We start from the raw sequence: 25346 nt of genomic DNA, 5'->3' as shown, positions 1-25346 counted from the left end.
ACTTTTTAACTCAATAATGTATTTTGATCGATTGACTGGAATTCTGAACGGATGAGGCGTGCGATTAATAGACTTAAATGTCGTAAATAGCTTGGATTTGAAAGATGCACTCGAGATTGAAGATTGAGAATAAGATGTTTTATTAAGTACAGCTCAAAGTAGACTTGGATTTTGTATAGAAAAGTCAACATAAATCGACTCGACTCCATAAAAAAATTTAAATCTGCTTCTAGCTCTGCATTATAGATTGCAATTCTTGAGACAAAGAGCACGCTTTCGTGGAATCGTAATGTGACTACGGTACCTAAAAGCATCTTCTCTCTTGGTAGGTATAGGATTATTACATTTTAGTAAATGTTTAAATGAATTTGATAGAGTCTCGGTCTCAAGAATTTGTTGAAATTGAGACATGGAGCAACCTCAAACCACAAACTCTTATTATCACTAAGTAATCTGACTTCTACTTGAAATTTAAAGGAACGTCTTAGGTCACACCGGTTCTTAATGACATAAAGCGTCTTTTCAAAAGCAAATGAAACAGAGAGTATGCTCATCAGCATAGTACATTTAAGTAGAACTAGCTCTGAAGAACATGCTCATTGCCAGTCACATCGGGTCAACTAGCCGTCTATTGACGTTCTTGTCTTTCTTCAAAATTAAATTACTTCCTTGTGATATAATGACACATGGTTTTTAGCTAAGCTAAATCTACATCCTGTTGTTTCTAATTTCAATTTATTAAGACACAAACCTTAAACTTCCATTCAGCACACTTTTGTCATAAATTAAGAAACATTCATATCCAACCCCTCATCATAGACATATGCCATTGTCTACATAAATTGCGTACTTTTAATTCATTTAAAAAACATGAATAGTAAAAAATTCATCATAGAAATATGAAAAAAACTTAATGTGATTGTAAATGTGTGGATGCATATTTGCGACAATGATTTATGAATTTAATTTCCATTTTATAATGAAAAATTTCATCTATTTCCTCATTAAATTAATTAAATAGTCATGTGTAGCACAACCCTCACTCGCATATACTTTTTTAATCAGATATCACACTGATGGTTTTGCATTACTCACCTCAATCAGCTGTTGTATATTATCACAATGATTCAACACTGTTGATTCATTCCGTCCATTGTTATTCGATTCTTCCGTTGGTTTATAATTATCCACTTGACCATTTCCGTTGGCAATGCTGCCACTTTTTGACGTACATTGTGATTGATTTGACGATGAAATTTCATTCGGTGGACTTGGAGTTGTAAAACCGCTATCGCTTGATAATGGACGTGCTTTACGTATAGCTTTTCGCATTGGTATTGCTGCCGTACGTTTATTGATTTCTACTTTGTAATCACATCCATCGTCAGCAATTTGTTGAACAGTAGTGGCTGTATTACCAATGTTTTGCAATTGCGGAAGTGAATGGCTTGATTTTAATGGATCGGCTTTATTGTAAAATAATTGCAAATTGATTTTTGTTGATTTTCCATTCATCCTTGTTGCCATAGTTTGCCATTGACTTGTATTACGTTTAGCAACTTGCTGGTGAACAATTCTCTCCAATTGTGGCTGTGATTTTTTCTTTGTACCCGTAACTGTATTGCAGGTAATTACATTTTCATTCGTATGATTGATTCCACTTTGTGGAATGTCATAATTTATTGTTTCGTTTTCGTCCGTTGATTCTATTGTAGATGATGGAGTTGTTTCTATGACGGAATTGAAGATCGATGGATAATCACAACTTGATGAGGAGCTTGATGACTGTCTTGATGTTTGCTTACCAATAAATTCAGATTTTGGATTTTCATCAATCCGATTAGGTTCAATTGCAATTGCTGTTTCATCTTGTTCCAATAAATCTGGATCTATTTCATAATAATTGTGGTATAAAAGTCTTTCGTCATGCTCTGTTGTATCATATACAGTTGAATATTCTTCTTTAATTTGTAGAACTAGTTTCTGTACTTTTTGTTGCTGCGGTACATGCTGAAATGTTCCAATGGGAAAATGAAAATCTGCAATTGATTGTGTTGCAAAGTTATTCCTTCTTAGTTCCTTATCATCATAGAAATCTGCTGGATCGAAAAGACAATAATTTTCCATATGTGATATATTTCCTTTACGTTGTCGTACGGGAATATTCTTCAACATTTCTTGTACATTTGGTTCTGTTTTTGACATGGTGTCATGCTGTTCACTGTCCGCAATTAGAGCTTCAATTAAATCAGTTTCCGCAATGTCTAGAATTTCCCTTTGTCTTGATGGTGAAAAAGTTCTCAAATTTTGTTGATCCTGCATTTCCTGCGGCATAATTTCATTTACTTCATTAAAGTTGGATATATCGATTTCCTCATAATTTGGAAATTCAGGTTGATTGCTGGAAAAGTTTTTGCATAAATTTTTTAAATTTCCTTGCTTTGCATTCGTGGATGGAATTTTAAAATTAAAGGACGGAATCAACGATGTCTTTTTACTTTTAATGTTACTTCCAATTTTGCCTTCAGTCGTTGTTTGTTGATGTTTCGCATTATCATCAATTGTTCCATTTTCTATGGCAACGCTCATTAAATTCTCCGGATTGTTTGTCTTATTCTCGGACCCATCTCGAATAAATAAATTACTTTGCCGCTCTAATTGCGATAATTTATGATTCGTGGCACTTTTCCTCCTTAATTTTGGCGTTAGATTATTCAATGAGAATCTCGATGGACTAATTGATGAAATTTTACTCGTTGCTGACTCAGCTGTACGTTTCAAGTCAAAGAAACGTTTCTTTGGTGTCGTATTGATTTTTCCATCAATTCCATCCCCTTTATCGACAATGGGACAATTTCCTCCTGTAATTTCCTGTTGTGTATCATGTTTTTCAGTCGTTGATGATGATGATGATGAAGACGACGACGATGTTGATGACTTTTCGTGCTTATTAATAATATTTTCATTGTTATGGGGATTAAGGGGAAAGGATGATTGTTCCTTACTTTGTGATTCCACTTTTATTTTATGTTTATTATAACTTGTCACTTTATTTTCACGTGAATGACTTTCCTTTTTCGATAACATCTAATTGATTAATTTCCTTCGTTTTTCATACAAAAAATTTGACATTTCACAATTCAATAAATCCTCTTACAGCATTTCCTGTTCATGATAAATTGTCGACATATAAATATCCTATATTGTTATATTTATGACTTCTTCCTTTATATAAAAATGTAATCCAAAAGTGCTATATATAGTAATTGTAAAAAAATATATATGAAGCAGGTAATAAATCGATTTTTCACTTATTCACAGGATATTTTTCACTTTTTATAGCATATTACTAAATGTGCAGTAACACTGAAATATTGTTTCTGCACAATTGATATTTATTTCACATATTTTTATTGCTTGAACATTATTCATTCCTCACATCATCATGGTTTTTAAATTTATAGTTTTTACATGAATGATTTGCAATACCCAGAAGATTGATTTTTGATAAGTAAATTAAAGCTTTTGTTTTCGGAAGAATGGGACTGTCTGGTTGTTGAATTATTATACGGATATGGTGTAGCTTTTAGTGAAGATGTGTAATATTTTCAGATTTTGTTTGAGTCATTCTTCTTAGAGTCGATTTTCGCATATGAAATTCAAATCTACTTTGAGCTTTGATTTTTCTTAATTTGGACATTATAGCCCTATGAAGGATTTCTGTAATTAGAGTGGAATTGGCTTCGATTAGTTCACAGTATGTCTAGTTAAAAACTAAAACTCCTCAAAACATTATCTGAAGGTCCACAACTGTCAAGTCAATTAGTAGCCCGACTAGCCAGAGTCACGTCGGTCTGGTGCCAGACTTTGTATCGATTAACAGATTTGTGTTGTTCAAGTAGATAATTGGTTGGGTTCCGAATGGACAATATTAAAATTTGTCTGGTGCCACAATAGTTATGCAAATTGAGGACTTCCTGAGTGGACACTTAACACTAATATCTGGCAAATAACAAGACTTAAGGTCGACTTAGTGCATTTTTAGGGATATTTTCGAAAAACATGCCTTTAATCGATCTTAGGCCTAGTAATTTAATAGACATTAGCATCAACTCGGGACTCCTGTATATCAACAATCCAGTTCCGTTTAGACAGTTAGACAGCATTTAAAATTGTGCCATACTATCTGTTTTTATATAATTATTCACAAATATACAATTATTTTCAAAAAAAAATCCTGTTCATTAGCATTCATCATTGATTCAAATTTGAAAACAAATCAGTTCCATTAGTCAGGCACTGATTGAAATCATTTATTGATCCATTTAGACTAAATATTAATTAACAATTCATTTCAATTTTAATTTGAATTAAAAAACCTATTAAAGAAGCTGTTGATTCATGAATAAATGGACATGTCCTGTATGTAACTACACAGTTAATCTACTAAAAGCGGATTACCTGGCATGAAAATGTTATTTCAATGATGGTAATAAAATTTGGTTAAAATGTTTCTCATCATACATTTTTTGCTCATCTCATTCAAATGTATGTAGAAGGCTGGTTATGTCCCCAGCACATACATTTTGCATTTTTTTTCTCCTTCATCCCTTATTCATTTATGGAAGAAAAATTATATTTTTACGTGTGCGTTTACTTTATTATGTTATATGGCTTTAGGGAGTAGATTGAACTATATTACATCCAATAATACGCAATTTTTCATTTATTCCTATACATATTGGAAGTAGAAATTGTGTATATCCTTCTGATAGCAACAACAGCAGAAAAATTATTACGTTTAAGGCACTCTTTTGGCATCATGACATGTAATTTTTCAATTTATTTCACCATGCCTACCCATAAATATTTACATGCCCGAGTGACACACTCGCGAGGTTGCCTCTGTTTGGCATACACCCCTTGATTCCCGCCTGTAGGTGGCTTCCATTTGCTATTAGTAAAAGAGATTTCGCGGAGCCTTAAAAGGTCTCCTGACGGAGTCTACTTTATTTGTGTTGCTCGGGATATAATGCTTACTGTAAATTTTGTAGCCATGTAAAAGAATCGGCAAGAAAGTTTTAAATAAAATTAAAGTAAAATAAACTTTATGTATATGTTGTCAATATTTTTGTTGTCATCACCGAATGTTGGATGCAGTTAAAATAAATTGGTTTCTCTGGAACCCACTTTTTTATCCAGAAATAAACATTTCGTTTATTTTTTTTTTGTTGCTGCTTTTAACTTTGAATGTGGAATGAAAATAAAAATTGACGACATGGCAAAAACAAAATTGAAAAATGTGCTGCCGTATGTTTCCCAGCTCTTTTTTTCATTATGAGAGTCGAAATTTGTTTGTATTGTACTGCATTTTGCTTTTATAAAGGAAATGAAATTAACATTGGAAATGATTTTTTGTTTTGGGATTTAAATTCGTATTTCACAGTGTGATAAATAAAGGTAGACAACTCTTTAATACCAATTCTATTAGGCCGGGTGACATAAATGAAGGAGCCAGAGTGTCACGGAAATTAAAGGAGCCAATAAGGGCTCTCACAAGGGAATTAAAGGAGTCTTTAAATGGTCCGATACAGGATAATGAAAGAGTCTTTAAAAGCTCGGACACTGGGAAATTAGTCCTTAAAGACTCAGACACGGGGAACTTAAAGGAATGTTTACAGCTTTAAATGGATAAAAGTCTTCAAAGTCCGCTTGATGCAGCATTCTTCATTTGTGCCGCTCGGGTAGGACACAATAACTCTAATATTTAAGACAACATCTGCGACAAGTTTTTGAATTTTAATTATAGAATTCTCGATGTAAAAGTTTGATATATGTCCCCGAAAATTTGACGCTCAAAGCTTAGCATTTAAAATTAGAAAAAAAATGAGCGAAAAACACAAATAGGATTAATTCTTTTTTTGTGTTTCTTGCCTCAATTGGAATAACAGTAGCTCAATTCAGCATAATTGTTTCTGACGTATTTTTTTAAAACAAATTTCCATTTTTGACTATGATGGAATTTCCATTATTTTATTTTTCTCGTTCAAATTCAAAGAAGTTAAAAACACGTGGTTCTTCTGCCTTCTTGGGTCAATATGACCCCCGAACATGACCAGCGGTTTTTGAACCTAGTTATATTTTTACCTATTCTCGATTTAGTAACAAATTGAAAAGATAATAGGAAATGTTTACAGACATAAAACGATTTTTTTTACAATACAGAGAAGAATCCCTTCTGTTTCCTATTATTCTGTATTTTGTTTACTATATTGTTATCAGATCTTATTCATGCAAAAGGCAGGGGTTGTATTTAGGTAGAAACCGGGGCTCACCTTCCATTTGTTTGGATAAAAATTCTTCATTTTTCTTCAATTCAAGCGACACAAATGAAGAAGGCTCTGCCAATGGAACTCTAAAGGCTTTTCTAAACCTCTTTTACTAGTACCAAATGGTAGCTGCCTTTGTTTGGCATCCATATGAATGCCATTTGGTTTCTCATCTGGAATTAGTATAGTGGAGTCTTACAAGTTCTGTGGCAGAGCCTTCTTTATTTATGTCGCTCGGAGAATACCCCTAATATACAAATTTTCCATTTTCCCTTCTGGCTACACCCCTGCTCAAATAAATAAACCCGGAGTAAACATAACCACACTTTGGTGATGTAGAGAATATATCTCAATAAAGTACTTCGCGGTGTCACGGTTTTTACTTTTTAATAGGATTAAATGATTTCTTAAATTACTTTTTCAAATAGGGGGTCGTTTGAATATTACGTAACGTTCTTAGGTGGGTGAATCGAGATTTTGATAGGCATCAAATAATGGAAATTTTGTTACAGAGGAGACAGGGAAGTCAAGAAATCGATTTTTCGTGTTACTTAATAAGCAAACAAACCAATGACTGACAATTGTATTAAAACCTAATTAAGTCACTCGTTCATATCACTAAATGTATTTAAAAAGTATAGATCTAAATAAAAAGAAGTGGAATTTAATGAATGGAAAAGGTATGAACCACAGATTCAAACATAATCACTACTAAGTATGGGAAGCAACCCCAAAATTATTCTGACAAGTTATAAGGGGAAGGAAGTTGATTAAACGGCAATTATTATACATAGAAAGTTAATCAAAAATATTCTCTTTGTACATGCTGTAAAGGAACCGAATGGCAATTATTTTGAGAATATTTAAGAATCCCTTCTCAATAAATTTTCTTTTCAATTTTCAATGATGAAAAGTGAAAGTGAAAATGAGAATATTGAGGTCAAATGCAGCATGCTGACATACTTGAGTCACGTAAAATTAGAGGAAATAAAATGTTCATCTACTTATGCTCCATAAAAAAGAAAAATTTTTTAATAGCTCTCTAGGAGGAAATTAAGTATATGTTGTTGAGGCATTTCGATACAAACATAAAAGGGAATTTCCTTGCAATTAAATTGTTATGCCTATTCCATCCATATCCATATGTATGTACATGTTAAAGACTATAGTCTTGTCTTATCTATCTCATTTAATTTCGTAAAGATATTTGTTATCAGAATTATCTCGGGACGACTTACTCATATTTCACTGAGTGTTACACAATACGTGGCTAAAATGTTAAATGACTTTCCCAACCTCCAAACATGCTATGCTTACAACAAGGAAGTTTCTTTACGCAATAATAACCGTGTGTAAGCAAAAAAAAAATTTAAGATATAAGCAGCAAGGAAGAGAAGGAAATGAAATTCATTTAATTTTTTTCCATCTTTAAGGATGAAGAAAAAACAGCAATGGTAAGGAATATGAAGGTGCTAAAAATAAACAACAACAAAAACAACAGCAACAAAGATAAAAGAGAAAGGAAGGTGAAATCTAATTTACAGATATTACTTCATGCCTTTAATGTTTCATCATTCCTCATGAATTTCACATTTTTGTGTCTATCAGCATTAGCGAAAATTGACAATAAAAATGATAAGTAGAGGATGTGATGTAATTTTTACGTCTATCTGCTTTGGGCGTGTTTTATTTAATATGAATTTTTGCGGTTGTTGCTGTTATCACTGCGTTTACATTTCACATTGCAATAAATTAAAATGGCAGTCTACAACTTTTCCAGCTCTATCTTTTGTGATTCATTCTGAAATGATGTGATGGATAACATAGAATCAGGCACTCGTTGATGTGAAAAGCAGGGAGGATCTAGTAGGGATAGGGACAAAATTGAAAACCTGAAATTTTAACTATAAGAAAAGGACGCTAGAACCCTTAATATTCCGCAATGAACCCTCGTGCGCCCAGCCAAGGAAGTAAGTAAGTAAGTATGAGATTTTTAAAGGGTCCAACCTTATAAGTGTTAGGCACTACGATCTATTGTACCACATCCCTTAGATTTACATGTTATTGTGGGATCCGATACAATTGCAGCTATGGATCTTTTCAAGGACACAAAAACGTCATAAGATTTAATGTACAATGCACTGTGCTAAGTTACAATTCATATGCACAAGGTCCTTTGTCATGAATGCCAATGTTACCCAATTTAGGCCGCAGATGTCATTCCACGGCTAAAATTTTTTAACTTAACTTAAGCTATCCTATAATAATTGATCCAAAATCCAACACCAGGACGACGTGATGCTGACTGAATCCTTGATTCTGGATTAAAACCAATCTGACACCAAGTCAGAGTCACGCCAGCATGTAGCCGGATTTTTGATCGATTTCCGCTTCACGAATTTCACTAACTGTTGAATGTCATGAGAGGACATGAACGTCATTAAAGGACATCCCCAGATTTCTCGTTAAGTTTTTTTTGCGTCATGATTATTCAAAAGTTTTATTTTTTTGTTTGTTTGGTTATAAAAGCTTTTTGCTCCGTCTGCTTTGAAGAATGTTTCACAACAATTCATTTAGAGTGTGTGTGCCATGTAGGAATATAATGCATACATAGCATTGTTTATTAGATTTATATATGACGTGATGATGCCATTAAATAAAATTTTCCTCTTGCTATCCAAAAAAAAAGAAGTGAATTCATATATGTGTTAAATGTCGCACTCTATGCTCTAGCATCGTTTGGAGGCTTAATAACCATTAAAACAATGGTTGAATATGGTTTTCATGTGTAAAACATATACAAGTGAAATAATGTATTATGCTTCATATATGAAAGAATTTTCTTTATGAGGAACGGATGTTTTTTTTTATTTCTCCCTCGATTCTTATTTCCTTGGTAATGAAAAATTATTCGCGCTTCAAATAACTTTCCAGTGAATAATCTTTTAAATATACTATGATCCACCCAGCATAAATTTCTGTTACTAAGCTTTGAAAATATTTATCCAATTTCTTTAGTTAAACGTTATATGCTTAACAGATATAACTTTTTTTTTTCATGGAACAGAAGCAAGTTTTCCCTGTTGTAATACTTTTGAAAAAAGAAAACTTTCGCGGTGAATTATTGAAACTAGTTTGGTTTGGCTTGCATAGAGATAAGACTGGCTTATTTTAATAATTTTCTAGGACATATTGTGGTAGTTTTGGGGTTTTTAAAGGGGAAAATTTTAGATAGCATAAATAGGTTACTCGATCAATAATAAGATCTGGTTTGGTGCCGGATTTTAGCCGGATTTGAAATAAAGAGATTAAGTGTATAACAATCAATTGAGGACATGATAATTCGGCTTCTGGATGTTTTTGGTATTAATTGTTCATTAGGCATGTTAACTTATCATGGACGTAGTCAGAAGATTGGATAGTTGGATATTTATGGCCTTAAAACTCCCCATCTGACTTGGCATGTCCTTGCAACTTTTACGCTACATAATTTTGTTAGTAAACAATCTAAGACCTCGAAGATCTAGCAGAATCAGCAGAGCTCGATTTCGACTTTTCCATACAAAATTCGAGTCGACTTTGAGCTCTGATTATGAGGCTATTGATAGAGAAAGTATTAAACTTGGTGTTAAAAGTTGACAGACAGAAGTCAGCATTAGAGCCTTCTTCAATCGTCATCTAAGGGAAACCATGTATCACAATTGATCTGTTCTGCACGGCCAGAGTAGTAAAGTAAGAAGAACAAGTAAACAAACTTGAATTTTAAGGTAGTTGAGAATGGGTAGGGGAAGGGTAGCTTGGAGGGAATAACTTGAAATTTTCTTAGTCTGGAAGTATTGACTGAACCATAAAGAATTCCAAAATGCCTTCTCCTTGACATAATTCTCCTTAACAAGAATAAAACATTTTTTTACAATTCTGAAGATGTTAAAAAGTTCATAAATTTTTTAGTAGCTTGATTTTTAAGCAAAACTGTCTTCCCAAGTATTCAATTTCCTCCAACAGGATTCATGCATTTTAAAATTTCAGGAAGGAAAGTGAAAAGAAATTTTTCTCTGTTTTAATACGCTTCTGTGATTCATTTCCTCATAATTATCAAAAGAATGTATACCGCATTCTTTAAAGATCATTCACATCTGTAGATGGATATAGAAATGTCATCGAAATATCTTCTAAATGAGTACACATTTAAGTGGCGTTAAGTGAAGCACATAATAATGATGTATGGAATTTTATAAAAGTATTTCCAGTGAAGGATTTACTCTGACATTAAAGAACACTTTAAAGCATTGTTGGAGCAGAGCAGAATGTGTAGATGAAAATTGAAATGTTAATTCCTTTGGAGATCCTTTTTAAAATATAAATGTACGTGCATGTGTACAGCACAATAAAGAGAGAAAATGAGAAAATTGAAAATCGAAAGTGCTTGTTTACTTATCATGCCATTCCATAACATAACATAACAACAAAATGAAAATCATAAAGCTTCATGTATATGAGAAAATGATGAGGAATGAGTTTAAATTGCAGCAACTGTTTATGTTGAGATAAATATGTACTTTTGCTGTATATATACACAAAATGTGGTGCATTCAAGGGAATAATTTTTAAGGATTTGCATATGAATTTCCTGACCGAGCAGTATAAATGAAGAAGTCTCTTTTAAAGGAAGTCACTGCCATGGCAGCCATAAGGATGCCCAATAATTTGTACAAGCTTTGTGATGTGGCCAGTAGCAGAGTCAGATGGAAAGCCTTTTGAAAAAACCTAGGCTTCAAGTCGAAGCATGGTTCCAGTAAGTATGGACGCCCAATGGAAGCATCTAAAAGCTCTGAGAAGGATCCTTCTTCATCGGCCGAGCAACACCATCGGTCGGGCTTACTTGTAGTCTGTGATTTTAAAATGCTACCCGAAGTAAGTTTAAAGAGAAAAATATTAAATCTTAATTTATTTTATAGCTTCTTTCAGCAGACGATGCTCTTTGTGCTCTTTAATTTACTATCTACTAATGGAATATAATCTTTAAGACTATCTGTAGAGTCATTAGAATCAATTATTATCACACAAAGTGCTGTATTATATTATTTGTAAACAAATAAGAAGTTTAATGCTTTTCACTTCCGCTTCCGTTATTTTTACTATTTCCATCGCATCTATATCGTTTCACTAAAAATGAGGATGCATTGTGGGATATAAAAAGTATTGAGAAATTTTCTGCTCAACTGAATTGAAACCAATTTATTGTTTTTTCGTACACATTTCTTTTCCATTTCTATATCCCCAATATGCTGGCTATATAAATCTGAACATATATGCAATGTATGCTGAAAATTTCCTATTCATACACATTATATTGTGCATAATCAAAGGCACAAATAAGGAGAGGAAATTCATTTCCAGTTTTAACTTTAACATTCGGCACATACTTTCATAAATATTCCGGTGCAGACTTAAGCAAATTTAAGTTTTATTGAGCTTCGTTTCTTTTATTTGGACACGTTCTGTCAATTCTTCTTCCACATCCTCTCAATTATATCTTTCGGTATCTTTCTGTCCGGATAAATACAGCTCCGAGTGACACAAGTGATGAAGGCTCTGACATGGAACTTTAAAGGCTTCGATAAACCTCTTTTATTAGTAGCAAATGGAAGTTGCCTCCGTTTGGCGTCCATATGGCTGCCAAAAATCCCGAGCTCGGAACCAGACCGACACAAGTTTATCATGGCAGCCACATGACATCCAAGTGACAATGTTTATAGCAATTAACATGGAAATTGTCAATATGCAGCAACCTGACAGCCAATAACAATTTGTGCTGATCGGGACAACAGCCGAGAATTAAAATTTTCAGACAGTAGCACCAAGATGAATGAATGGAAGTAGAATAGTTCTTGAAGCTTTTCTAATTATCACCAATATCATAGCTTTAAGGCACGTAAATGTTCAAAAAGAAGGAAGAATAAATTCTGAGACAACGGATATACAACGACAATGAAGGGACGCAAAATGAGGAATGAAAATGTTCAGCAACAGAAATTAAAATAGATTATTGTAGTCACACTTTCACTGTCTATGCTGTACGCTGTTTAAATTATTATTATTTTTATATCCACCCACTGTAACTTTAAAGGATTTTTTTACAGTCACCAGAAAAAAAAATCCCCCCTCAATTGTCACTAATTAAAATCATTAAAATCTCCTCCGTTTGTTGATGGACAGCAATTCATTTCAGTAACTTAATCCACAAAATACGTTCAACTGTACATCCTTGATAAATGAATTCTCCTGATATGACATATTTTTTGCGTTAAATACACTTCCATTATTTAAATGAACGAAATGACTCATTTAATGTTGTTTCGTTTATGCTTCTCTGCTTCCTTCCACAACACATTAATATTCACAAATTTTTATTTTTTTTATTTTTGCATATTCATATCTTTATAATGTGACTTTTTATAGCCCACATACATATATGTGGATTTTAAAAAGCTTCCTCGCTAATTATTTACGGCTTAATAATTTCCTTTAACAGCTAAAAGCACTTTACGTATACACTGAGAAGAATGTGACATATCACTGATATCCGTTTTTATTCACAAAAAAATGGAACTTCCTTTGTGCGATTTTTTATTTTTTCCGGTATCTCTTAACAAGGAATTTAATTCCTTTTGGTATGAAAACAACGATATGTACTGTTAGACAATACGACGGCAACTAAAACTCGACACGAGAAACAATAATAAGGTTTGAAAAAGCATGATATAAATAAACATCTGCGCAGTTGATCCTCGCATTGTAGACTCGAACTTTTGTCTACAAAACGGGATATTTTGGCTTCTTCTTATTTTTACAACTCCGGCATGTATACACACACCGCATATTCTCAATGGAACTTTTTCTCTTTTACTCATACCACGTTTTACTGCTTATCATTGTCGCATCATTGCCATTGACTGCTTCACCATGTACACATCTTTTTATCGCATTTTTCTTTCCACTTCAAGTGATCTGAATAGAAAGTGTGCTGGAATGAAGGAAGAAAAGCCTCCCTTTGTAAATGATATTTATCGAATCTTTAACACCTGTAAGGTAGACGTACTTTGCTAGTATTGTGCTGCATTTCAGAATGAAATAAATGTAAATTTTCATTTCATCCTTTTATTTTTATGCTATATCCATGTCATTCCCGGAAAATACATGGCATAGAAATGGGCGGAAATCCGACATCAGGCCAGTATGGCTTGTGCCCAAAACTAGAGTTGATGAAATTTGCAATCAAGCCAGTTTGACTCTGACTCCAGACCAGTCCAACTCTGTCCCCAAGCTTGTGTGACTTTTATCCCAATCTATTGTAATTCTAGCCTTAATCTAGTGTGACTTTAGCCCCAGGTTAGTGTGACTCTAGCCCCAGGATTTAGATCCAGAATCTAGAGACTCTAGCTCCAGGCTAATCTGGATTTGTGCCGAAGCTAGTTCCAAACACTAGTTCCAACCTAGTGTGGTTCTGTCCTCAGGCCAGTGTGATTCTGTCTCCAAGCCAAAATCGATGAAATCCAGTCTCAGACCTGAGTCAAGTCAACCTGCGTCCGGATTTTCAGCCATTTCTACATCATATCCTTCCCGGGATTGCTAAACTTGCATCGAGAGTCGGAGGGATTGAGTATAAAGCTACAAACAAATTTAATCCGATGGCACATATCGGAAGCATCTGATGAAAATTTATTGAATGAGCAGCTATATGCCTAAATATCTTTCCGTCTTTAATGTCATCTGGCATAAAATAAAATATATTTTTTTTGCCTCTTTTCCATCTCCTTCTTCGCTTTCACTTTAGATACAAACGAACCATGAGCGAGGAAAGCATAGTCGAGAGATTTAATGCCTTTTACTTCTCGTAATGTAGCTTTAAATGGTTACGAGGAGGAACACGATAGAAAGTGAAAAACTTCACATTTATTTTTAATGACTGGGGATGTATTCATTGTCGCTTCATACAGCCGTGATTATGTTGACAAAAAGGAACATCTTTTACGATATTCAATACCATGGAATATAATCATTGCCAAAAAAGTTCCATCGTTTATTGATAAAAATCAAAATAAATATGTTGCCAATAACACTGAAGACAGAACATTCCCCCTTTTAAGTTCCCCATAAATAGACGAGCTTATACAAAAAAAAGTGTCGTGAATAATAATGACATTGAATTTTAAATTTAAAAGGAACGGAAATTGGAGTCTTCATCTTCCTAGAGATTGAAATAGAATAGAGAACTTTAAAGCCATACACAAGACACCGAATGTTATTATGCTAATGGAAAGTAACATCATTTGCTTCAATATGTATTATCACTAAGACGACATCATTATGGGGATGTTTGATATAACGACATTCACAGCTATGAAGACGATGATGCAAAGAAAGGAAACCAGTGTTAACACTTTCGACACCCCCAAAGTCCCTTAATTTGATTCTTTTTTGAATAAAAATCACAGCAGCATGCAATTCTCAAAGGAAACTCATCCTGTTTACCCCGAGACTATACATTCTGGTTATTCTCGTCTTTTTTTTTTTGGTTCCGAATAAGAAAGGAATATGAAAGAAATGTGTAAAGTGATACTGAAGTGTGAGGGAAAATGTAATAAAATTCGGAATTATTTCCTTTTTCTTTCACTGCTGCTGTCTTTTTCATCTCCACTGCAAATACAAATTTATGCTTCTAAGGCGATAGAAAATGCGGAAAAATGTATACAAGCATGTACATATATTTAGTCCCAACGACCTCTCTCTCTCTCTTTGTTGTCGTAATCTTTTGAAAACAAGGATCATTTTTGGTGTGTATGTATACATCTAGTGGAGCTTTATGTCACTACATTATACTTTGACACCCATATCAAGTACTCGAGTTTATTTTCTTTCATGTTTATATGAGGATTTTAGTCTTGCTATCGGCTATGATAATTGAGTATTGGGGTTGAATGTCAAATAATTTTGGATACACATATTTTTTTTTGTTGGCACTGCAAAGTTTATCAGCATTATTTTGTAATAAAAATGTTCAAGTGATGATTTTATCATAATATTGTGACGCATTGTTGATGAGAGTCTTTATTCTCATCTATTGGACAAAAACATTGCAGGTGGCAACTTACAATCGGCAACTGATGGACTCAATAAGTTTGCGAACTTCTTTTTTGGATGTTCATCCATGTGAATTCGATACTTTAAGAAATAAGATTGTCTCGAGCAGCACAACACATTCGTCTGGGCACTGCTATATTGCTGTATCAATAATAAGGTACGTAGTTCCCTTGACGGCACCCTTACGGTTAATTTCGACTTTGACGCATTGTGTCGCTCGGGTATACAACCCGAGTACCAACGTATTAGCTAGACACTGCTAGATCGCCGTGTTAATGTAGTTAGACGCGAAGTTGTGGTAAAGGCACTGTAATGGTGGATTTTGACTAATTTTTACGAATGACTGATGAATTAGAGAAACCCAATTCATGATTCCAATGCTGACTTAATGTAAAATACATTCTTGATATCCCAAAATACACCGCTGACGGTCGAGTTGCGAAATGTGCAGTAAATCTATCCAAAACCCCTTGTATAAAGGATGGCCGCCCCACAATCAGGTTATGAATTGTAAGGCGAACAAACGACCTTTCCTGAATTCAAACAGAGCAGCACAAATGAAGAACGCTGCTACACAGAGCTGAGGCTCCGCTAAACCTCTTTTATTAACACCAAACGGAAGGCCTTTTGTTTGGCGTCCTTTTGCATTTTTGATGCTCGAGGAACATGTACAAAGAAAGCAACTTAAGGGATTATATCGCTCGACTATACAAAATTAGGTCAGAATTGGTTTTTTGAATATCCATTAGAGGTCAAAAAGTATCACAAAATACCATTAGAAGAAGTAATAAGAATTCTCAAAAATTCACCAAAGCACAAAAAAATTGGAAAATTGGAAATGAAAATCAAATGAAAAATGAGAAAATGTAAATTAACTTTTTCATTATTGAAAGCAAAGAAGTTGTTCGAATCTGAAAACTTTCCATCTGACCTTTTTTTCAACAAGCATACAGTACGCGTTGAAACGAAAATGAGCACAAAAAAAAAAGTTTTTCTTCTTTTATGCTGAATAACATCGCACTGCTTCCATCCCATACCACAAGAAAATTAATGAATTGGTTTTTAAAAAGAAGTTAATTTTGGCACAGACTTTTCTCATTTGCAGGACTACAGCTAAGCTTATTAACAATTCGAATTATCCCTTTGAAGTGAAAATTGAGATTTATGACTCGACAGTATTTAGCAATAAGCATGTTAAAGGTAAAAAAAAAAGTTTTTATGCTTCCAACACGCAAATACCTATATCCAAATGAGTTGTATGATGATTCCATTGAGAATGCCTTTTTATGTACCGTACTCGCATAAATTTCACCGAATGTGCATGTTACAGACAACAATGAGGCATGGAAAGGGAAAATCGTCGAATTCAATCCGTAGCCAACTTCAGGTCGGATAATGGAATACAGAAACTTCTTTACCGACTTGTTTTCTCCCTCATTGAATGCTAACATACAGTGTAATGTATTCATGCAGCATAAAGAGGATGAAGGGCAACGGCAAAAAAATTTATGCGAAAATAAACAAGAGAAAATTATCCTTTTTGTATTCATAATTCACACATAAAATTTTTAATGAGTAAATTTTCCACTGAGCAAAAGATTCATAATGACTTAATCCCAATGCAATGGGTTTTGTTGTTGCCATTTTTTTTAGCTCCATCAATGTTTTCTCTTCATGGTACATTTCAGGTTCATTGATACATCAAAAAAAAGCGTTTGTATTTTATAATTGAAAAAATAATGAAATTTATCAGAGGTCCAGCTGTTGATCGTTACCTTTGGTACACATTTAATGTGTACTCGGTATACCTTAACATAAACATTAAATTCTCCATTAAATTTGTTTTGTTGATTTGAAAATTTCAATTGATTGAGGAAAAAGCTGTTCTTTTTAGGGGCCGTTCACTTATTGCGTAGGAGGGGGGTTATGAAGGAGGGTATAAGAAAGGGAAAGAGGGTCAATCTAAATTAAGCAATGAAAATTCCGCGAATTCTAGTGTTCATTTTTGAAAAAAATCGTTATTCTGGAACATAATAAATACGGTCCCTAAAAGAACATCTGATCATTTTATGAGGGACATTCAAAAATGATGTCTTGCAAAAATGATCTCAAGCTTGATCAAGCTATTTTTTTAAAAATTTCATCTCTAGCGTAAGTGAATCAAAATCATTGGAAAACTTAGACCTTGTTTTCGACTTTTCAAAATATTTCTGCAATTATGCCTTTAGGCTATTGTTTAGTCAGCTTCATAGTCTTTCCGACATAATTGATTCTCGAGTATGAACTATTTCTCCATTATGAACAATATAAAAAACAATTGACACCCATATACATAAATACCCGAGCGACACAAATGATGAAGACTCTGTCTTCTGAAGTTTTAATGATCAACTAAATCTCTTCTATTAACATAAAATGGAAATTAATTAATTTTGGCAATAACCTTCTTCATTTGTGTTGTTCGTGACATGAAAAATATCATATGTAAATGATTCCTAAAATATTGATGGAACATCCATAAACCAAACAAAGTGGAATCATGTAAATTTACATATTTTTGCCATAGCCACCTGCCAATTAACAATATCAAGAGGCAATTTTTCCTAAATCAAAAAGCATCAAAAAGGAAGTCATGAATATGCAAAGTGCATCTAATAAAATATTCACCAATTTCCATTTCATCCATTTCCATTTTTGCATTAATTGTTGAAAATCATAACTTCCAAGCAACAACAACAATTTTATTCATCCTTTCTTCTAAGTTCCTTAGTGTTAATAAGAGAGAGAGAAATGTTAAGCACTACATATACATACATATGACATTAAGGCTAGAAAGACCACGTGCGACCGTTCAACATGCGCTTGCATCTTTAATGTAAAATCTATAGTCGGTTTTTTCCACAACTTCTTTTTACTCCTCTGAGTCAGTTTACCACATTTCTTCCGCACGTTCTCTGTACACTCCCTATGATTGCAAATAACCATCAAAAAAATTTCCCCCCTCAGATGAAGAAAAAAAGAATAATAAGGATGAAGAAGGAAAGAGAAGTTTTCTTTTTTGATATGGAAAAAGTATGTAGTAAATTACATTAACATCTCAAAGTAGAGGAGTAGGATGATTTTCTCCTTCATCGCGTGTGGGATGGGGTAAAGGCAGTTTACGAGATTCGAATGCCAAAAAACTCATTGCACGAAAAAAAAAGATGAAGAAGAAAGGAAATGAAGTAATTTTTATAAAAAGTCTCAATTTAGTTCAGTGATGGACAACCTGTGGGTCGTGGCACATCATACATTTTGTAAAATGCTATAGACTGTATGTCCAGTCCGGTTTCGATAAAGGCTTTCCATCAAGATATACCCCGAAAAATAAAAGGTTGCCCACCCCTGACTTAGTTATTTCACCTAACTTTGCATGTATGTGCGTCTATAAATGTATCAATTTTGAGGAGTCAATGCAACTCCACATGTTGATGTTTGCTTTCTGTTGAAAAAACAGAAATGCCTTTTTAACCCCCATACCCACGTGATTGTTGTCTGTAGTTGTAGTGTTTGCATTTTTGCCGAGAATTGTGTTGAGTAGATACAATATAAGGAAGTGAAATGTGAACTAAACAAACAACAAAAAGAAGAAAAATAAAATAAAATTTGATTGCTTGCATGCTTTTTTGTCGTCTTGATACGAGAATATTTTCTCTCCGTATCATACAGTAAAAATAGGAATTTTATTGTTGATGCTCGAAGCAAAAAATTTTACTCTCTATTTTTGAGAAACGTGCGAGACACAATATTCGGTAAAATTATGCTTTAGCAGAAATTTTTAGTAAATAAATTGTTTACTTATTGGGCTCATAAAGTCTAGACGTATATTGTAAAACTTTTTGATTCGTAGAATTTTAAATGAGCTTCAAGTTTTGACTTGTTTTGAGGATATCAGAAAGGAAAAGTCGATAATATGCGTGGAAATTGAATGACATCAGGGACGTAGCTAGAAGTTTTTTGGATGGAACACCAAAATGTAAGACTGTAGGACTGTAGGATGTTTTTTTAAAAGGAGGAAGAAGTTTTTGAGCCCCATGAGAAGTTTGGGGTATGTCCTTGAATGACAATTTCAAGTTAATAGTTAGGCTGATTCATAGAATATTATTCATCGATGGTTAAGCTGCAATAATTCTTAGATATATTAGCACCATAGGGCAGTTAGAGTATCATTGGACTTTAGTGACAAGCTGCGAAACATCAAAACCTGTAACAACCAAAATGGATTGAAACTAGGTTTCTACACCCAAACAGACAAATAACATGGCACAGTATTGTCAATATTGGAGAAAAAAGCGTTTTCTTTGCCTGTTAGGTTACAAGTCACTGCCTAGCATTTCACACATTTACACAAAGTCTTCCATCTTTTTTATTGTGATTCTCAAGTGATATGTAGTTATGATCCGTACGTAAATTTTGATCAAAAGAGAGAGGGTTCCTGATATCTCAATCAAGAAAAATTTTAGAGCTCGAGATAAGAACAAAATCGAGACAGAATGTCTTGATTTGATCTCATTTGAAGTAGTCTTAAAGACGCTTAGAGTTTGAGGTCCGTTTGAGGTCCATTTGAGAAACTACTTGAATTTGATACTCTTTACGATTTCCGAAAATGATCCGTTAAACTGCTAAGAAACCCCGTTTCAACCCTGAGATAATAAGAGAGTGACCTTTCAAAAATAAGATGTCACCAGACATCACAAGAACACAACTCCTAATTGAAAGAGCGAGACATAGAAAAACGTCACTGACGCCATCATAACATGCATACATTACAACTTCTAAATTTAGAACATTCGACATAAATATTTTTTGTTGAAAAGAAAACAAGAATATTTCGTCTATTTGAATTTTAAATTGCTGTCATCTTTATATTTCACAGCCAGTACCAACAAAAATGTTTCATTGAATTACTTAAATGAAATAAATTTTTTGAAAGAATTTCTTCTTTGTGGCTGTAATTTTCTTACTTCATAAAACAAATACTAAAGAAAATCCCTCCAAATATTTTCATACGCAATAAAAAGAAAACAAACATCAAGAAGTTAATGCCTCCACTTTCTGCCTTTTTCAGACGCATCGAATCGTGACATTTTGATTTTTCCTTAACTTAAACGTTACTGCTCACTCACCTGAAGTGTTTCTTGTGATGAAATTCGTTTATCCGTCATGATGACTTTCCTTTACCATTTAACGCGCGCCTCACTTTGAATGATAATTTGGTGTATCCATCTGTAAGCAATCGAATTAAATGAAGATATTAAAGTAACGGCAATAAGGCAATTAAATTGCAAATTATTGGATGTAAATGTAATTATCTGCGAACCTCGAAAATTGGACGGTAAATTTAAATTAATCGACGATAGAATTACTGATGCTGATGCTTCCTCCCAGTTTGAAAATAGAATCGGCTATGCGCCATAAGGATTTTTCATTAATAAAAATAAATTACAAATTGAAAAACATTGTTGTAAGTAATTGAAGTTTATGACTCATGTGTTTTCATGTAAATTAAAGTTATAGGCAAATGGTATTCGATAGCAAAAAAGGGATGCCTAATCATGAAAATTGAATTTCTGCTTCTCTCCATCACTAACTTCCTCCTTCATTTCACTTTGTTTCTTTCTTCTCTATTTTTATCCCGACATTCCAAAATCAATTTTCCTTTCAACTGAACTAATTGAATTATGTGTTTTTGTATAGTAGGCAATGAAAATTCTGGATTGAAAGCAGCAACAGTAGCCTGAAGATAAAAGAAATCCCGATTCACTTAACTGCACAATTCCTTTCCTTTTCTTTCTATTATTTTTTTGTTTTTGATTGAAATATGCAATCGAATGACAAGTTTTTATTTTTCTGACTGCTAACTAAGTTTAAGGAAATTCTAGACAAAAGAGATGGGCAATTTTTGTGTCTCGGTACATTTGAGTGGTACGAAAAGGTTTAAAGCGTGCAACTAGTTATTTAGAGACCTTTCAAATATAGTTTGCTCTTGGCAAACAATGATTCAGAACCCGATTGACACAAATGAAGAAGGTTTCGCCACAGATCTCATAAGGCCGGTAGCCTCCTCCATATTAAATTCAAATGGATGTCATATGGAATCCAAATGGAAGCGTGTTTCATTTCGTGTAGTCTTCTTCACTTGTGTCGCTGGTCGAAAATCCATGTAATCAACTGTTTGTGTACACAAGCAGTTAGGAGGTCTCAAAGCAACACACTTAATTATTGTCCACACGGCTGTCAAAAGGATGGTTTTATTAGAACAAAATGTATTTGCGAGGCAATGACAGCAACTTTGAACTGTCAAGCGGACGCCACTAGATTCTATTAGTACTGTCCGTATGGATGCCGTATATGTAAGATCTGAGAGTGTGCTGATCGTTTCTTATCAATTGTGAAATGCATACCCTAACAGGCAAAGAGCATGCTTTCATGGTATCTAAAAGTGGTCTCTTTGCCTTAAAAAGAGCTCGAAGTCGACTCGAGTTGACTTTTCATACAACAATCGAATCGACTTCGAGGTCTGGTTGAAAAACATTCTACTACAAAGAATATAATACAATGAAGTGTGAGGCTGTAAAAAAGGTTCGTCACTACTGTCTTTAACAAAGCTCATGCTGCAAAGAGAAATTTAAAGTCAACAAAATCCTTTCAGATTTCTCAAGGGTTAATCTAGAATCCGATTCTGATAAAACTATGTACTATGTAAAGGATATTCTTAACTTCAATATTTACATAGAGTTCCTTAAATGTCATGATAAAATTTGATTGAAACATGATGTTACGTAGAAAAAAAAGATTCTTGAGTTACATCCATATACATTTTATTAAATTTATGTAAAGAGATTGAAAATTGAACAAGTCATAGCAGAGAATGAAGTCCATGGGACGTAATAAAGATAGTTTTTGTTTTGGGACAAATAAATTCGCCTGAATGCACAATAATTGAAAGCACGTTCTGGGATAAAAAGGAAGATATAGAGATATAGACAGAAGGTTGTGGGGTCAAAACCCTTAAACAATGACTGAATTTAACACTACCTGAATGTTTTTAAAGGTAAAAAGTTTTACGAACCGGAAAAACCATGAAGCGATGCTTAATTTATAATGATTTTTAAAATATTATATCGTACATGCATGGTGCTTGTTGTGTATGGCTTGAATATGTGCAATTATTTACTCCTTTATGGTTAAGATATTTCCACATTCAATGTGTGTCCATTAGCATTTCACATAGCATAATTTTGAATGAATGTAGCAAATTTAAACATTTACATTAAGAAATTGTTACTGCACATTCCTTTTTTGAGATTTTGTTGATAATATATTTGACATTATGTGGTTTATACACTTCCCATACCTAACTGTTCCTGTGACTGTGTCAGTACATGAATGTTATTTTGTCATGATTATTATCATGAATTTTTCTATGGGAGATGTTCATTAATGATGTCTGACTACTAAGAGGGAGGATGGTTTTGGCAAGACTATGGTCATCTCTTGTTGATGGCATAAAAGCGCGAGGAAGACCCCCAAAAACTCATGACGAGTAGCTGTTGATAGATATAACATGAGATTTGGTATCGGCAATTGACAATCGAAAAGCAGCGATAGAACCAGATTTGCGTGATCCTTTAGAGGATGTATAATAAGTATGCTCATCTCAAAAGCGACCGTTATTTTTAAATTTGAAAAATGTCGAAGAAAATTTAAAAATTATATGTCCGTTAGAATTAATTTGTTAAATTTTTCATTTTTTTGAAGAATTCGAAGTAATTTTGAATTATTCGAACATTAATGGCGATACTCTGGTTCTGGCGTTTTCCCGAACAGACAAAGAGCATGATCATGAGTATCACGAGCTTAAGCATGCTCAACTATATTGATTGAGTATACTCAAGAGCACATTAATTTAGATGTGTGTGTGCTGATTGTCTGGAAAAGTATGTGATGATTCCCAAATGTTGAGACATAGAACAGAGGATGTCTAAGTATCCCAGCTTTTAGCAATCGTCCTGTCTCTTCGTGTCGTCATTTATGAACAATATCTATGTTTGATGAGGAATAAAAATTTGTTACGCATTCCCTTTCGCTTTCTCTCTAGATATGTATGTGAATCAGATATGAATGAGTGTTGGAGAATTTACCGCAATAGGATGAGAGCCTGAAATTGTATATGAATGTTTTTATAATGATTTTGCATGTGATGTCTGGTGTGTGATTATTTTGGTATTAGGAAGGGAGAGAAAATGTGAAAATTTGTATGATAATAATATGCATGAACTTGGACCTTCATTTTACACTCTCGTCAAATTTATTTTTCTCATATTTATTCTCATTTCAGTGTCAGTCAATTTTGTGTTATTCCTCCCATCGTCATGTGTCATGTGTCATTCGCTTGAATTGTTTATTTAAGTAAACAAATCTTTTTTTATTTATCATCATCGGAATCAGGGATAAAAATTGTCGGATACGGCAAGTAAATAAATTTTCTGTATGCTGATTCTTTGCGGCTTGCAACCGTACCGGTATGTTTTGAGGCGATGCTCATTAAAATTTAAATTAAATTTTTGACGCAAAATATTTTCCACTTGACAGTTAAGTGCGGGGGGAGAGGAAGCAGTAATTTATGCTCAAAAATAAAACTTTTCTTACGATGTATATACACAAAAGGAACAAGAAGAAAAAGAATGGGGAACAGCTTGAAAAGGACAATCTACATCTTTCACGCTCACTTAAAAAATCTTTCATTTATATCTCGTCTAATTTAATGCATGCTTTATGTTATCTCAATTTTCTTTTGTTGGAATAACAACCAACTTCTTTGCTGATTTTCACGGGAAGATGTTATTTATGAAATTATCAAGGATGACTGCCTTAAAATTATGATAATTCCAAGAGCAAGAAACTTTATTGATGGAAACACAGCAAACAGAGCAATTACTTGAATGGATCACTTTCTGCATATATGGAAATGTTGTCAATACAGCGACAAGGCGACAGTATTATTAGTGCTAACTCTAATCCATACAGGCAAAGAGGCCGCTTTTAGGCCCCAAAGTGACATTTTTACACGATAAAATCATGCTCTTTATCTGCTAGGACAAGTGACAGCCACTTGGCAAAAAAAAAACCAAATTTTCATGTGGTTCTTACCACTTGGTACTTAGCAAACTATCCTCTCGTCGCCGTTAGCTGCAATTAAACATATTTCAATCCCGGAAGCTATAACAAGAAGTGCATAGCCAAATGTGAGTCGTAGCCGTAAAATGATCAAACATAGTCTGTGGTCAGACTTTGACTGGCATTATTGTATGTATCAAGACATGCCTAGATTAAGATAACGAGAAAGCAAAAGGGCACATAACCATAATACAGTTCTAATCCTTATTTGACAATTTTGGGCAATATATTCATATATGTGAACTGACCATATACTTGTCTAAGAATTCAATAGTTTCAGACGCTAATAACATTCAGGCATCAGCTTCAGTCAGCTTTTGATAGTACATGTAGCATTCAGAAAATGAAGACTTTTAAATATTGAGAACTTTAGGGTCTAGTCAAAAATTGCAGGCCTGAGCATTTAAATTGATTTCAACTTCCTATTCTTCTTTATCCTTTCTTAGTATTCTCCTGCTGCTCTTTAATGTCATATTCTGATTAATCTTTACAAACATCACCGACACAAAAGGAGTAGATGGAAAAAAAATCCATTTTATGTTCTGACAAAATTAGGCTTTCAATTTAATTGCAAAACTTTTTCTTTCCATTTGTGTCTTTTTATCTCCTAAAATGAAGCTTTCAGCTCACCTCTTTCATTTCTGCACTGTTTAT

At 33.6% G+C, this 25346-nt stretch overlaps 1 protein-coding gene across 4 annotated transcripts in view; it reads right to left on the bottom strand.

Annotated features, from left to right (window-relative positions):
- Nucleotides 1-25346, bottom strand: part of sick (sickie) — a 175706-nt gene extending 150360 nt beyond the window's left edge. For 3 of the 4 annotated variants that reach the window (XM_070652540.1, XM_070652542.1, XM_070652541.1), the window contains exon 1: nt 1096-3098. In XM_070652540.1, coding sequence (XP_070508641.1) covers nt 1096-3087 — 1992 coding nt within the window. In that variant the 5' untranslated portion in view covers nt 3088-3098. Of the gene's footprint in view, nt 1-1095; nt 3099-20638; nt 20739-25322 lie in introns of those variants that run through there. The other variant, XM_070652545.1, reaches the window with a different exon arrangement.

Source organism: Chironomus tepperi, unplaced genomic scaffold, assembly GCF_022539635.2.
Source record: "Chironomus tepperi strain 1889 unplaced genomic scaffold, CSIRO-AGI_Ctep_v1 contig_48, whole genome shotgun sequence".
Classification (NCBI taxonomy): domain Eukaryota; kingdom Metazoa; phylum Arthropoda; class Insecta; order Diptera; family Chironomidae; genus Chironomus; species Chironomus tepperi.
This window is presented reverse-complemented; position numbering and strand designations above follow the sequence as displayed.